This window comes from Neofelis nebulosa, chromosome 3 (genome assembly GCF_028018385.1).
Source record: "Neofelis nebulosa isolate mNeoNeb1 chromosome 3, mNeoNeb1.pri, whole genome shotgun sequence".
NCBI lineage: Eukaryota > Metazoa > Chordata > Mammalia > Carnivora > Felidae > Neofelis > Neofelis nebulosa.
Window position 1 is genome coordinate 64537288 of NC_080784.1, and position 16962 is coordinate 64554249.

General features: G+C 42.4%; 1 protein-coding gene across 1 annotated transcript; it reads right to left on the reverse strand.

Annotated features, from left to right (window-relative positions):
* Positions 1-4060: 4060 nt before the first annotated feature.
* TRIM60 (tripartite motif containing 60) lies at positions 4061-13638 on the reverse strand. Its single transcript, XM_058720961.1, has 3 exons — positions 12915-13638; positions 12576-12727; positions 4061-6022 (listed from the first exon to the last, which is right to left on the reverse strand). Exon 3 carries the CDS (start codon positions 5733-5735, stop codon positions 4320-4322), a length of 1416 nt encoding a protein of 471 aa, XP_058576944.1. The 5' UTR covers positions 5736-6022; positions 12576-12727; positions 12915-13638; the 3' UTR covers positions 4061-4319.
* Positions 13639-16962: the final 3324 nt, after the last annotated feature.

Consider the following 16962-nt stretch of genomic DNA (forward strand, 5'->3'; position numbering starts at 1 on the left):
GCTGGAAAGGATTCCACCCTGGGCTTCAGATCAGCACCTCTGGAGGCTTTGTCACACAGATATTGGGAACCTCTAGGACTGGCTGGGATCATGGTGTCTGTATTTTTAGCAGTATTTATATGACCTAGGACAAGGGTCACTGAATAAAGTAAACCATAATACAAGAATGGTTCTTAAAATAACCTGAATCCAGGGGCAGCTGGGTGGCTCAGTCAGTTAAGCATCGAGTCTTGGTTTTGGCCCAGGTCATTATCTCCCAGTTCATGAGTTCAAGCCTGGCCTCAGACTCTGCACTGTCTGTTCAGAGCCTGCTTAGGATTTTCTCTCTCTCCCTCTCTCTGTCTCTGCCCCTCCCCCGCCCCCCACTTGTCTCTCTCTCTCTCTCAAAATAAATAAATAAACTTTAAAAAGGAATAACCTGAATCCAAGTTTGCTTTTCCTTAAGGTTTGATCTTAGGCACTATACAGAAGAGGCATCGGGACGCCACCAGTCTTACCATGCCCCAGCCTCCTGTACCTACGTTATACCATCTCTGGGCTTACCTGGAGCAGGTGACTATGGGAGGTCTGTGAGGCTGGTCTCTAAAAGAGTTCCCAGAAGACATTTTTGCAGGAGATTGCTGGGTCAGTGATGTGACCATTGCATATATGTATATATCCTACTAGCAAGGTGGAGTCATGGAGACCCCACCCACCAAAGAGTGGTGGGTCCTCCCTCCAAGAGGGAGGGCAAGGTCTGGCCCAGGTGCCACCCTGGATAAAGGTGGGAAGATTATTACCTGTGATTAAATCAAGCCAGCAGGGACAATGTTAATTACATAGTCTAATTTGAATGTTTATTTATTTTTGAGAGAGACAGAGGCAGAGTGTCAGCGGGGAGGGGCAGAGAGAGAGGGAGACACAGGATCCGAAGCAGGCTCCAGGCTCTGAGCTGTCAGCACAGAATCTGACGTAGGGCTTGAACTCACGAACCATGAGATCATGACCTGAGCTGAAGTTGGCGCTCAACCAACTAAGCCAGCCAGGCGTCCCTAATTCTTCAACAATTAACATTAAGAAATATTAAGAAAGAAAGAAAAAAAAAAAGAAATATTAAGAAAGAACCTGCTATGCTCCAGGAAGAGCATGTAGGCCAATGTAGATAGAGAGGAGAGATTGTTGCACAGGAAAGTCTGGTCAAGTTACTCTCTCCCACCACCAAAGCCTCTAAGGACTCCCATTTATTTCACAGGGTAAAATACCTCAAATGGCCTATGTGACCCTACCAAGGCTGGTTTTTCTCCCTTTTCCCCACAACTCACCTCTCTGACCTCAGACTCTCCTTGCACTCATTCTACTCCACTAACAGGCTTCAGTGCTGGCCCGGGTCCCTTCTGCCAATCCCTTCTCCGTAACATTTGCTCCAGCCGGTCTCTCTGCAATGCTCCACCACTGCTCTTCCCTCATCCAGAGTTCTGCTCTGATTCCATGTTCTCTGAAATGCCTACACAGGGGTGCCTGGGTGGCTCAGTCTATCAGGCGACCAACTTCAGCTCAGGTCATGATCTTGTGGTTTGTGAGTTCCCAGCGCAGCATCAGGCCACGCTGACAGCTCATAGCCTGAGGGTTGTTTTGGATTCTGTGTCTCCCTCTCTCTCCTCCCCTGCTCCTGCTCTTTCTCTTTCCTTCAAAAATAAACATTAAAGGGGCGCCTGGGTGGCGCAGTCGGTTAAGCGTCCGACTTCAGCCAGGTCACTATCTCACGGTCCGTGAGTTCGAGCCCCGCGTCAGGCTCTGGGCTGATGGCTCGGAGCCTGGAGCCTGTTTCCGATTCTGTGTCTCCCTCTCTCTCTGCCCCTCCCCCGTTCATGCTCTGTCTCTCTCTGTCCCAAAAATTAAAAAAATAAATAAATAAATAAAATAAACATTAAAGAAAAAATTTTAAATACCTACGCCGACCACCCAACTTCAGGTAGCTAACCTGCCCCCACCCACAGTACTCCCATGCTCTGTACCTACCCATCGAGCTTTATTAGCTTCTACCTTGCTTTATCAATTCTTTATATTTATTGATTATCTGTTTCTTCTACTCTAGGAAGTACACTGCTCAAGGATAGGGATCTTAGTTTTTCTCACCTCGTACAATTGCAAATTGAAGATATCCATGATGGCTAATTTTATGTGTCACTTTGCTGGGCCTCAGTGCCAAATATGTGGTCAAACATTATTCTGGATGTTTCTCTGAGGGTGTTTTTGGGTGAGACTGACATTTAAATTGGTGGACTTTTTAATGTGGGAGAGTCTCATTCAGTCTATTGAAGGGTGAATAGAGCAAAAGTCTGACCTACCGTGAGCCAAGAAAGAATTCTATCATGGGATGACCTCTGTACTTGAACTGCAGCATAGAATCTTCCCTGATCTCCAGGTTGCTGGTTTTAAAATCTGCCATGCCGGTCGTCATAGATTTGCCAGTCTCCATAATCATTTAAGCCAAGTCCTTAAGATAAATCTTTCTCTAAAAATACACATCTGTTTGTTTATTTCCCTGGAGAATCCTGACCAGGTATCTCATCACTCAGCAAAATAAATGGACAAAGCTCAAAACACTAGGAATAGGGGTGCCCAGGTGGCTCAGTCAGTCGAGTATCCAACTCTTGATTTCGGCTCAGGTCATGATCTCACGGTTCGTTGAGTTTGAGTCCCACATCGGGCACTGAGCTGGAGGTGCAAGCCTGCCTGGGATCCTCTCTCTCCTTTGCTCTATGCCCCCCTTAAAATAAATAAATGAACTTAAAAAAAAAACCAACTAGGAATAAAAAAGGTCTTTAAAAATCATAAAACAATGGTAGCCAAAGTATCAAGAATCAGATGGTATGAGACTTCTCAAAAACAATAGTATGTTTTGAAAATTAGGTTATATGACTTCAAATGTAGCCATGTATATTTGGCTTAACTGTCACCTCAACATAGGTAGAATAAAATCGTTTTGAAATGTGCCAAATCACCCAAATTTTAAAACATAGAGGATGACACCCCAAATTTAAAGATAAAACAAGCAGGGAGACATGGGATTAAACCAAGGAATTCTAGAACAGAGGGCAATTCCCAGGATAGTGGGGTGAGAGACAGATATACACATAGGCTACTTTGTTCAGATTGCAACATGAGATGCAGAATCATGTTCACTGGGACATAGATTACCTATGATCTATATAAATATGTGTAGGGAAAGGGCTTTTAAAGAGCAAAATTTCCATATCTATAGTAATCAGTCATTTGGGTCAACTGGTAACAAACACAGTAAAGACGAGAAGGGAGCCTGGGTGTCCTAGTCAGTTAGGCATCTGACTTTTGATATTGGCTCAGGTCATCATCTCATGGTCTTGGGATCAGGGCTCTAAGCTGCGTGCTGGGCATGAAGTCTGCTTGGGATTCTCGCTCTCCCTCTGTCTCTCTGCCCCTCCTCTCCTGGCACTTACTCTCTTACACAAAAATAAATAAGTAAATTTTAAAAGAAAGAAAGAAAGAAAGAAAGAAAGAAAGAAAGAAAAAGAAAGAGAGAGAGGAGAATATGATTATTAAGAATTATGGAAGTAGGGACGCTTGGGTGGCTCAGTTGGTTAAGCATCCAACTTAGGCTCAGGTCATGATCTCAGTTTGTGAGCTCACCCTACCTGGGGCTCTGTGCTGACAGCTCAGAGCCTGGAGCCTGCTTCGGATTCCGTGTCTCCTTCTCTCTGCCCCTCCCCCCACTTGTGCTCTGTCTCTATCAAAAATAATAAATGTAAAAAAAAAAAAAAAAAAGAAAGTAACTTATTTAACTGTAAAGGAATGACTATAATTAAAAGACATGTTGGGGCACCTGAATGGCTCTGTCTGTTAGGCATCTGACTTCTGCTCAGGTCATGATCTCACAGTTCGTGGGTTCAAGCCCCACATCAGGCTCTGTGCTGACAGCTCGGAGCCTGGAGCCTTCTTCAGATTCTGTGTCTCCCTCTCTCTCTGCCCCTCCCCTGCTCGTACTCTGTCTCTCTCTCTCTCAAAAATAAACAAACATTAAAAAGTAAAAAATAAAGACATCTTATTATAGGTAATTTCAACAGAAATATTTTATTAAATTTGTTAAGTAGCATAATCCTCAAATACTTTATCTTAGAAACTAAAAGCATCTATAACATCTATAAAATTGGTGTTACTCTCATGTTTTATAGTTGCTTAAAATGAAGGAGAAAAATCTCTTCTGGTTTTCAGCAGTAAACCACAAGAATCCAGAATTGCTGAGACTAAATTTACTAGTTATCCCTAGATACTGAAACAGCATTGTTTCTTTCCCAGGTACTTCATCTTTCATCATCTGTTACTGAAGAGATTTTAAGAGGTTCAGAATCTATTCCAACATAGAAATAGGGACAAACAGCTTCTGTAAAAGAATCATTAAAAGTATAGAGAAGAGATCTATCATTCATATTGTAAAAGGAAACCTCACCCAACTCATAGTCCAAAAAAATGCCAATCTTAGTGGGTCTTACTGTGGGCAGAAGCTGGCTTCTCTTAGGACCCAACATAACATAAATGCTTTCAATATATCTCCCAATTGCCCAGAACCCACCCTCAGCTACTGGCTGATTCCTCCAATTCCTAGGAAAACAGTCTTGACACACTCCCAAGGTCCATTTAGGCTTGTTTCCCACTATGACCTCCCAGTAATGCCGGCCAGAACTGAATCTCTTAGAACCCAGGACAGCAGGGCAGAGGTAAAACCTCCTTGGGTTATAACAAAGGTATTTTCTTCTCTTTCCATAATGCACAGTTTTTCTATCCTCAGAGACGATAAGCCGAGGGTGTGCTGTTTCAAGATCTAGAATCACATCTACTTGAAATGGCTTGATAATTTTGCCCAAGCCAGAGTATTGTGGAGGAAGGCTAAGTCCGTATTTCTTTAATCGGAATAAAAAGAGCTCAGGACGTTTTAGGTTTTGATACCTGTGGTAGACACCTTTAACACGTGTCAGTAATTCCAGTTCCGACTGCCCACACTTGCACTCTACCTCCTTCAGCAGATGTTTTAATGTGGAAACATGCTCTGAAAATGTTATACGGTTGGCATTTAGTTTCGTTAAAATGTCCATCTCTTCATCTCTCATCTGCCTAAGGAGAGCCTCTTGCTGATTTTGCAGAAACAGTCGAAGTTGCTCAAATTCAGAAATGATTTCTTCTCTCCTATACTCTACCTTCTTTTTCAGTTCCACAATTTTGCTGGCTTGCAGAGATATCACTTTTTCAACTCGTTCCACATTGTTCTGCAAGGGCTCAATGCTATATTCTAGAATTTTCCGGTGATAAGAGGCAGCTTTCTTAATGGGGCAAATGTAGTGTTTCTGGTGTTGAGCAGAGAGACTGCACTGTGTACATAAAACCTCTAGGTCCTTTCCGCAAAAAAGGGTCAGAAACTGATTGTGCTTCTCACACACAGAATACTCTTCCTGCCTTTTTCTCTTGCTCCTTCTGACCTGCAGTAGTTTAGCAATTTCAGTCAAATTACTGAGCTGACGGTTGCTCCGTAAGTTTTTGTTACGAAAGCAAAAACGGCAGACAGGACAGGGGAAGGTATCTTCTAGATCCTTCCACATCATGTTGATGCAGGAGCGACAGAAGTTGTGCCCACAGTTTATAGTCACTGGGTCTTTCAAGTAGTCCAGACAGATGGGGCAGTTAGACTCTTCCTGAAGGTGTACCAGGGCTGTTACAAACTCCATTGAGCAGAAAATGAAGGTGGTGGGTGAGAATGTTCCCCTTGGCAAGGCTCGCCGTAAGCTCAAGACCCAGCCGGTAGATCTTCCCCAGACCTCGAGGCTTTACGTTCCACTGGCCCAGCTTCTGATGGCAGCCACTGAAGTCTTGTGTAGTGTCCTGTCCCGTAGCTTGAGGGCAAGAAAGATTCACTGTTTGCAGCTCTCTCATGGATTAACTCACCTAAATTTAAGATTAATGACTTTCTTCTTCAACAAAGTAACCACGGGTCCAAGCAAGCAACCATTCATTCCTATGAGTGAGAAAAGTTTTCAATCATAAAATCTCCTAGACGTGCTATCACAATATAATAATTAATTTAGGCACGAGTCATCAATAACTGCAAAAACTATTATGTGAAATTTCCTGGGTAATGATATATTCACAAAAATCTCAAAATATCACTGTTAACAATTATATGAAAAATAAGTGCCTTTACAATGCAGAATCCTAAAGAATACCTCCTGACCAATGAAGGGATAAACTGATGGCCTGCAATGAGAAAAACATCACTTACAGACTATTTATGCTCCCCCTGCAAAAAAAGAAAAAGCAATTCCTAAATTTAATCACAAAGATACAATCACTAAAATCCAAACCACAGAACGTTCCACAAGTCCATGGTCTTAAACTATATACAATGGCACTGAAGTTTCTTCTACGTTAAGAAACTAAAGAAACAAGTTAAATTTGTGATCTTAGCTTTCTAGAGTCTAGCTAGACATATATATACATTGCTCTAAAGTGGACAGAGCATGGCAAAAATATGAATATGGACTATTCATTAGACAACAGTAGCAAAAATCAAACTTCCTGAATTCAACAATTGCCTCATAGCTACATAAGAAAATATCCTACTCTTAGCAAATACGTACTTTAGTACTGAAGGAGTTGTGATCTTTGAATGTTACTCTTAAATATGACTTAAAAAACAAAAAAAAGTGGTGAGCCTGGGTGGCTCAATCAGATGAGCACCCAACTCTTCATTTCGGGTCAGGTTATGATCCCAGGGTTGTGGGATCGAGCCCCGTGTCGGGCTCCACACTGAGTGTGGACCCTGCTTAAGATTCTCTCTCCTTCTGCCTTTCCCCCCTTGCACTTTCTAAAAAAGAAAAAAAAAAATGTGGGTGTCACGGTTTTGGTATCATGTGGGTGATGGGTGTGTCTATAATAAGGCAGCATGAAAGACACTCATTAGTGATGGAATGGGTTCTATAACTTGATTTTGGTGGCCACTGTGTGAATCTACATGTGATAAGTGGCATAAAACTAGACAGTCATTTGACCAAGATCAAATTCCTGGTTTTGATATAGTATTTGGAAACATGGGAATGTGGATGATAGATACATGAAACCTCTCTGTACTGTTTCTCAAAATTCCTGTGAGTCTATTATTATTCTAAAGTGTTAAAGTTTTAGAAAAATCACCTTCAGGTTCATCCGGATGTTTAAATCAAAGGGAAGTTGTGTAGTTCATTTTGTAAAGCACTGGGACATATAATAAATCACTTATATCCCTTGCTTTTTATACTCACTGATTTTCCTGTATATTATTTGTGCATCATCTGCCACCTTTTAAGATATATGGACCTAGTACAGAAGCTTAACCTAGCCCAAGCTGTGTTCAGCTCAAGAGGATTATGGTACTACCCTTCTACCTGGTCAGCCTGCTTCCATTCTTGCATTCTGCATCCATTCACAATTCAAGTAATAAGAACTTTCTTTGAATATACAACTCCTAACATCTCTTTCTAGTGCTTAAAATCTTCCAGCTTCTGAATGCACTTTAAATCCTCAACATGGTGGGGGCGCCTGGGTAGTTCAGTTGGTTAAGCATCTGGCTTTGGCTCAGGTCATGATTTCACGGTTTGTGAGTTTGAGCCCTGAATCAAGATCTCTACGTTCAGCATAGAGCCTGCTTCAGATCCTCTGTCTCCCTCTCTTTCTGCCCCTTCCTTGCTTGCTCTCTCTCTCTCAAAAAAAAAATAAACTTAAAAAAAAAAAAAAACTCTAAACAAAATCCTCAACATGGTATGCAGAGCGCTGTAGGAGACCAAGAACATGGCTTTTTTTTTTTTTTATGTTTATTTATTTTTGAGAGACAGAGAAAGATAGAGCATGAACATGAGTATGGGAGGGGCAGAGACAGGAGGAGACAATTTGAAGCAGGCTTCAGGCTCTGAGCTGTCAGCACAGAGCCTGATGTGGGGCTCGAACCCATGAACTGCGAGATCATGACCTGAGCCAAAATCATACGATTAACCGACTGAGGCATCCAGGCGCCCCAAGAACGTGCTTGCTATAAAAGTGGATCCCCCAAACTCAGGGTTCTGTGGCTGTGTCACAAACCCACAGTGTACACAGCATCCAGCTGGTGAGACTTGGGAGAGATGGGAAACTGACACCAACCTGATGCTCATGCTATTGGCTGTGCCAGTAGTAACTGAGTCCTGTCTCTGACCCAGGACTTGTGTCATCTGGCAGCAACCATGAAACATCAACAGGCTAACTTACTAGTTTCAAGTAGGGTAAAATGCTGAGCCTTGACACTTGAGAGTTAAAATCTTCAATTACAGCTGTGAAACTTAAATTTATGAGAATTGAACAGGCTTATCCAAAGTCATAATATTAAATGCTATCAACTACTAGCATACTAAGCCATTAAGCACACTACACTTTTCTGGGTGACATAAATATATATTTGGCCTTTGTCCCAGGTTCCTGACATAGGGCTCTTAACACCCTTGGACTCACCCCATAGTGATAAGGATGCACTCTGTATGCTAATGAGCTGAGTGATGGCTAAGGACCCCTAGATAGCTGCAGAAGGGGGCAGGCCACCAAAAAGATCCAGGGATGATTAGTGGGTTGGAACCATCAGCCCTATCCTGTATCCTCCTGAGGAGAGGCACAGATGAGATCGAGGTAATCACCCAAGGCCAGTGATTTAATCAACCATGTAAATGTAATGAGACCTAGATAAAAACCGGGTTGGAGAACTTCAGGGTTGGTGAATACATCTAAGCGCATGGGGGTGGCAGGCACTGCCTGACCAGAACAGATGCTCAGTAAGTGTTATTGTGCAGAAAAGAGTGATCATAATAGGCCTAAGACTGCTTGCTGTCCTTAGAAGGGCCTGCTTGCAAGGTTGACCCTTGGCTTCTATCTGAGAACTTGGATTTTGGAAGGGTTCCCATCCTTCTCTGATAACAATGGCTCACCGAGCCTAAAGTATCGGTGTAACTAATGTGGTTTATGCTAGCTACCAGCATTCCTTCTGATAATCCGGAAATTTGATACATCCTAAGCAGAGGCTGACCTCATGACCTGTTCCCAAAGAAAAAATAAGCATCTAAGAGCTTCCCTGATAGACAATTCACACGTTATCATAACTTGTTGCTAAAGGAATTAAATGAGTCCTATGTGACTTAACTGGGTAAGAACTGTTGGATGTTTGCCATGGTCTCCTCCAGACTTCAACTCATGCACCTTTTCCTTTCGCTGATTTTGCTTTGTATCCATTCACTATAATCAGTCATAGCTGTGAGTACATTTTACTCTGAGCCTGGAGTCCTTGTAGCAATGTCTGAATCTAGGGTAGTCTTGGGAACCCATAGACATAAGTATTATTAGAAAATCTTATAAAATTTCAAAGTGAAGAAAGCTCTTAAAAATCTGACCCAACTGCCTAGATATTTATTATATCATATAATCTATTAAAGTATATACTATAACACTGTCTTAGTCTAAAAGCCACTATATATCTTATTGTTATTGTTAATATATCTTATTATTGTTTCCCCTTTAATGAGTAAAAAAGATGCTAACTGCTCATGGTGGTTTGGCAGAGAAAGTTTGAATAGATTCTAATTGTTTTAAATGTTTATTTATTTATTTTGAGAGAGAGAGCAAGCGCATGTGTGAGTGGGGGAGAGGTAGACAGAGAGCAAGAGAGAGAATCCCAAGCAGGCTCCATGCTGTCAGAAAAGAACCCGATGCAGGGCTTGATCTCATGACCAAGAAATCTTGACTTGAGCTGAAATCAAGAGTGAGATGCTTAACCAGGTGATCCACTCAGGCGCCCCAGATTCTAATTTTGAAGCAGCAAGGTATTATTACATTAAAATTTTTTTTTTTTTATTATATTGCGATTGGAGGATAGCATGATATGCCATTCAAAAATATGCCTCTTTGGCATAAGGATGCCAAATCATAAGGATGATTTTGAGCTGATTATTTGGAGAAATAGCAGACACAGAAGCTCTGAAAACAGACCAGAAGCTACCCTTTTGAAAGGGCAATTTACAATAGAATGGGGGCCTGTGCCAAGAAGAGAACTATTACTAGACAACTTTTTCACCTGGGCGGGGCAAACTTCATTTACCAGATACTTTCTCTTTTCAGTGTCCTATGAATTGCCCTCCTCCCCTTTGAAGCCTTAGACCTATATCTCTTTCCTTAGTTCAGGATGAGCTGCCCACTTACACTCACGCTACCTTTTTTGAGTCTCATATCTTTGTGAATCTCCCTTATGTGCAGATGGAGTACATAATTAAATTATTTTCTCCTGTTAATTTGCCTTTTATTACAGATGGGGTTTCAGCCAAGAACCTAGAGGGGTACAGGGATAATTACTTTTCCTTTCCCACACAATAAAAAGAAACATAAAGTAGTGATAATGATAATGTGTCTTCAAATTTTTCTGATATTCCAGTCTAACTTTTCATGAATAACACTCACGACGAGAATCCCTAATCTTTGTTTGAAATTCCATATTTTGGGGCACCTGGCTGGCTCAGTCAGTTAAGCGTCAGACTTTGGCCCAAGTTTGGCCCAGGTAATGACCTCATGGTTTGTGAGTTTGAGCCCCACATTGGGTTCTCTACTGTCAGTACAAAGCCTGCTTCGGATCCTCTGCCCCCACCAGCTCTCTGCCCCTTCCTTGCTTTCTCTCTCTCTCCCTCTCAAAAATAATAAATATTAAAAAATAAATAACATAAATAAGAGTATTTCAGGGGTGCCTGGGTGGCTCAGTTAGTTAAGTGTTCAACTCTTGATTTTGGCTCAGGTCATAATCCCAGGGTCGTGGGATCCCAGAGCCCTGTGTCAGGCTCTGCACTGAGCGTCATTAAGACAGCTTGGGATTCTCTATCTCCCTCTCTCTCTCTGCCCCTACCCCACTTACACTCATGCGTCCTCTCTCTCAAAATAAACAAACATTAAAAATAAATAAGTAAGTAAATAAAAAGAATATTTCAGGGGCACCCGGGTGGCTCACTCGGTTGAGAGGCCGACTCTTGATCTTGGCTCAGGTCATGATCTCACAGTTATGGGACTGAGCCGCGAGTAGGGCTTTACACTGATATGCGAGCCTGCTTGGGATTCTCTCTCTCCCTCTTTCTCTGCCCCTTCCCTACTCATGCTTTCACTCTCTCAAAAATAAATAAACATGAAAAAAAGGGTTTTTTTCCCCTGTGAGCACAAGTGGGGGAGAGGCAGACAGAGGGAGACACAGAATCTGAAGTAGGTTCCAGGCTCCGAACTGTCAGCACAGAGCCTGACTCGGGGCTGGAACCCAGTACCGTGAGGTCATGACCTGAGCTGAAGTCGAACCCCTAACCGACTGAGCCACCCAGGCGCCCCTGAAAAAAAAAATTAAGAGTATTTCATTTAACGTTTATTTTTGAAGGGGAGAGAGACAGAATGTGAGTGGAGGAGGGGCAGAGAGAGAGGGAAACACAGAATGGGAAGCAGCCTCCAGGCTCTGAGCTGTCAGTCAGCCCAGAGCCCGGCACAGGGCTCAAACTCATGATCCCTGAGATCATGACCTGAGCTTAAGTCGGTAAGTGTATTTCATTTAAAATAAGAAGGAGGTGGGTGGTGTTCCTGCACAGATCTAGATTCCCAGTGGGTCCTCCCCTTTCCACATACTTATGTACTCTAACTCACTTTCCAGACTCAAGCTATGAGATGAAATAAACACCTTTGGGGGCCATTTTCCCAGTGCAAGCTACAAACAGCCTGCTATTGTGACTACTGCCTTCTACTCTATCCCTTCAATCAGTTTCATAACTCTACAGCAAGCCTCTTTCATTACTTGTATGAATAATAAGACTTAGAGGGCACCAACATCTGGGGCATACTCTCATTTCCTGGCTCCACACATCTTTCGGTCATAGCACAGATCATACTTGTGGTTTTACATTCTTTTTTTGTTAATGACATGGCAGCCTGTGGTTCATGGTCTGAATTCTTCTCTATTTTTTTCTCAAAGCTGTATTACCTTCTCTAATTCTTGTGGCTGCTGAAAAATATTGGCAAGTATGAACAATAAAAAAAAAAATGTTAGGCTAATAAACTAAATTTGCAGTAGATCCTCAGCTCTCAAGATCTGATCCCTCCAACTTGAAATGATGTTTAACATACCAGAGCCTCACCTTACAGTTAAAAAAAAAGGAAAATTCTGGGGCGCCTGGGTGGCGCAGTCGGTTAAGCGTCCGACTTCAGCCAGGTCACGATCTTGCGGTCTGTGAGTTCGAGCCCCGCGTCGGGCTCTGGGCTGATGGCTCGGAGCCTGGAGCCTGTTTCCGATTCTGTGTCTCCCTCTCTCTCTGCCCCTCCCCCGCTCATGCTCTGTCTCTCTCTGTCCCAAAAAAAAATAAATAAAAAACGTTGAAAAAAAAAAAAATTTAAAAAAAAAAAAAAAAAAAGGAAAATTCTGTACCTACAAGGCCTACAAATGAGGAACAAAGGATGACACTGACTACGTTAGGGAGGTGCTGGCACTGTGGGTTGGAGGTTCTTACCTTCACACCCCAACAATCCTTCTTTGGAGATCACGTGGCCACTTTGCAACTTGAAAACTGTTGTCCTGATAAAAATCTCATGTAACGCAGTCATACCACCTCCATTACGACTACATGGATTTAAGCTGAGGCAGGCCCAGGATCCTGTATTTCTTTAAAAAAAAATTTGGGGTGGGGGGAAAAGGGGCACTTGTAAGGGGATTCCTGTATTTCTCAAAGAGTCTTGCAAGAATCTGAGAGACCCAGTCGTGCACAAGCACCCCCACATATGGAGCCCAGAAGAGGCCCAGGAAGCCCTTGCTCAGCTAAGCCTCAGGATGAAAGGCCCTTCCTGCTTACCTGCAGCAAGCGGTTCAGCGGCTCAAGCAAGGCGCTGCGCACTCGCACTCGGTTCAAAGACAGGCCGGCCACAGATTAACGACCCCAACATCCCCCGCGCAGAGCGCGGTTTCCTGCGTCAGAGACTCACATTTGTTCTGTGCTGTGATTGGCCTGTTCCCCCGGAAGTGGTGGCAGCTATGGGCCTGCGCATGTGCATGCTCAAAGACCCTGCTTGGAGGGGGAGAATGGGAAGAGATCCTGAGGGTAGGTGGGGGTTGTAAGGCTAAGTGACTAAAGGCATTAGCTCCAATTTAATTCGAGTTGCTAATATTTATGTTCCTGTGACAAACTTGAGATCCAAAATAAGGCCAAACCATACAGCAGGCGGTTTTTAAAATCTTCAACACCCCATCCTCCTCCCAGACTGTGAAGCAGTGAAGAATTCTGCTGTAACCACTTCACCTAGTGTGGGATTACTGAGATTACTTGTCATAGGTGAGGGTGTAGTTAGCGTTGAAAAAACAATCCTCTTTGGATCAATTTGCATCTCAGTGAGTGCTTGGGTGGGTCTGTCCCACCCTGTAGGATTATGCCCCACCAACTCAGGCTCACCCAGGTCTCTCCTTGAAGTACTTCTTAAGGTGAATTAGTTGGACAACTTGATAGTCTTCAAGGCTGAAGGTTCAGTAACTAAGTACTTCTGAACTCATAAATTAGCACCCAAATGGGACCAAAAGAGGTATTTGCAGAAGAAATAATAAAGTTAAGGTATTACTTTCAATTGAAATCAGACGGCTGGATTCTCAGATGAATAGCCTACTGTCATGTGGTCATCATCCAGATGTCCCACATATACTTCTCATATATATTTTTGATCTTTGTCCATGGTTTCTGTCTCACAGCCCCTAAAACACTTGTAACTTTGCGGGTGATAAGAGTAATGGAAGTATCTTCTGTTGTAATGCTTAGTCTCTTGTCTTCAGTTCCTTCAGTGTGTAAAGGTGAAATGGGTGTTTTGTTATTCATAACAAGCTCAACCATAACTGATTTTATGGCAGCGAGGTGACTTTTAGAAGTTCCCTAAAGATCTTGAGGTGGGAGGGCTGGTTGCCAGAGGAACTGACCAAGAATGGAGGGTTGGAATATACAGTCCCACCCCTGATTTCTGGCGATGGGGGGAGAGGCCGGAAGGTGAATCAGTCACCAATGACCAATAATCGCTAAGCATTGAAGCCTCCACAAAAACCCAAAAAAGGAGGGGAGTTTGGAAAGCTTGCAGGCTGGTAAGCCAGAGGTTCACCAGCCACCATGCTGGGCCCCAAAGTCTGAAAGGACAGAAGCTCTTTTGGAATCTTGTCCTATTCATCCCTTCATTGGCTATTGATTTGTATCTTTCAGTAGCCTTTAGATATAAACCAGTGAGTAAATAGATATAAACCAGTGAGTATTTTTAGCTAACAAGTTGAAGAAAACATATTGGGGGGATAGTAATGGAGGGGAAAGCACACCTTAAAGCTCTCCAAAGAACATTTATTACATTTTTAATATTTCCCATTTAGACATTTACCCAAGTGTGCAACACATTTTAAAATAGAATGAACTATATGTGAGGACAGGGACTACCTCCTAGATAAAATATTCAAAGAAAAATTTACAGAATACAAAGGATGCTCCCATTTCTTAAATACATATACACAAACTCATGCAATATATACTCTCATATGAGTAGGTTATTTGGAAGGTTTGCACAGGAAGCTGTTCCAGGTAATGTCCAGATTCTAGGGAATGGACTAGAACACATGAAGTCACTGTGTAGCCATTTTCACACATGAATTGTTTTCATGACATTCAGTAGACAATTTTAATTTTAAAGAAGTTTCACAGCAATATTTTTGGGTGCAGGTATTTGTGTTCCTGATTAAAGGAAAATCTTTTCACTCTGTTATGTGCTCTCTTCATGAGGTCAATAATGCTTGTTTTGTTCTTAGTTTTTTTCCTTTTTGTGATGTTAGTAGGCATACTGGTCATTGCCTAAACCTTTTAATAAATTTGGGATTGTAAAATAATAATGGTTTCTGCTTTTTAATTTAATTTAATTTTATTTTATTTTTAGGTTGGCTCCATGCCCAACATGGGGCTTGAATTGATCACATGGGGCTTGAATTGATCACAACCCTGAGATCAAGAGTCAGATGCTCTACCAACTGAGCCAGCCAGGTGCCCCTGCCTTATTTTATTTTACTAAATGTTTATTTATGTATTTTGAGAGAGAGAGAGAGAGCACATGAGCAGGGGATGGGCAGAGAGAGGGAGACAGAAAATCCCAAGCAGGCTCCACGCTGTCAGCACAGAGCCCAGCCCGGGGCTCAAACTCACACACTCTGAGATCATGACCTGAGCCAAAATCAAGAGTTGGAGACTTAATCGACTGAGTTACCCAGGTGCCCTGCCCCTACCTTATTATTAAAACTAGTGGAATATATCTTTGGTAGTAACTTTCCTTATTATTTGACCAACATGAAGTCCTGTTCATGTCACGAAGGAAGAATAAATGTTTCACTGGACATCCTTTAAAATTTTTTTTTAATGTTTATTTATTTTTGACAGAGAGAGTGAGAGACAGAGCATGAGGAGCGGGGGGGTGGGCAGAGAGAGTCGGAGACACAGAATCCAAAACAGGCTCCAGGCTTTGAGCTGTCAGCACAGAGCCTGACATGGGGCTCAAACTCACAGACAGTGAGATCCTGATCTGAGCTGAAGTCGGACGCTCAACTGACTGAGCCACCCAGGTGCCCATGAGCATCCTTTTAAAAAGGGAATATCTTGAAGACATCCAGGTGGCCAACCGACACATGAAAAAATGCTCCACATCACTCATCATCAGGGAAATACAAATCAAAACCACAATGAGATACCACCTTACACCTGTCAGAATGGCTCACATTAACAACTCAGACAACAACAGATGTGGATGTGGACAACAGCAGGGATGTGGAGAAAGAGGCTCTCTTACACTGCTGGTGGGAATGCAAGCTGGTGTAGCCACTCTGGAAAACAGTATGCAGGTTCCTCAAAAAACTAAAAACAGAACTACCTTAGGACCCAGCAATTGCACTATTAGGTATTTATTCAAGGGATACAGGCATGCTGTTTCGAAGGGGCACATGCACCCAATGTTTATAGTAGCACTATCCACAATAGCCAAAGTATGGAAAGGGCCCAAATGTCCATCAATGGATGAATGGATAAAGAGGTAGTATATACATACCATGGAGTATTACTCGGCAATCAAAAAGAATGAAATCTTGCCATTTGCAACTACGTGGATGGAACTAGAGGGTATTATGCTAAGCAAAATTAGAGAAAGACAAATATATGACTTCACTCATATGAGGACTTTAAGACACAGAATAGATAAACACAAGGAAAGGGAAGCAAAAGTAATATAAAAACAGGGAGGGGGACAAAAACATAAGAGATTCTTACATATGGAGAACAAACAGAGGGTTACTAGAGGGACTGTGGGAAGGGGGATGGGCTAAATGGGTAAGGGACATTAAGGAATCTACCCTTGAAATCATTGTTGCACTATATGCTAACTAACTTGGATGTAAATTTAAAAAATAAAATAAAAATAAATAAATAAAAATAAAAAGGGAATATCTTGTCCCTAGGAACAATATAGTACTTGCAATTTGGGTTCTTTTCTGACCAACAGGACTCCATAGTGACCTTCAATTCATGGGGGCCAGTGAATACAGGAAGATTAGTTATCTGGAGATCTGTGGCTCTTCTTGGGAAGATTCCTCTGGAAATAAAGGAAAAGAGCAGAAACAAACTTCAGGGACTGTAGCTTACTATGTACTGATTTCAAAAGGAGAAGTTGAGGATTCACCAGCTTCTCATTTTTCCTTAGCTCCTGGAGAACCAGCCCCACCCCACCAGCCCCTGACATTTTTGAAAATGTTTTCCAGTTTTATTGCAAAATAATTGACATACATCACTGTGTAAGTTTAAGGTATACAGCATGAGGTTTGATTCACATATATTGTGAAATCAGTCCTTT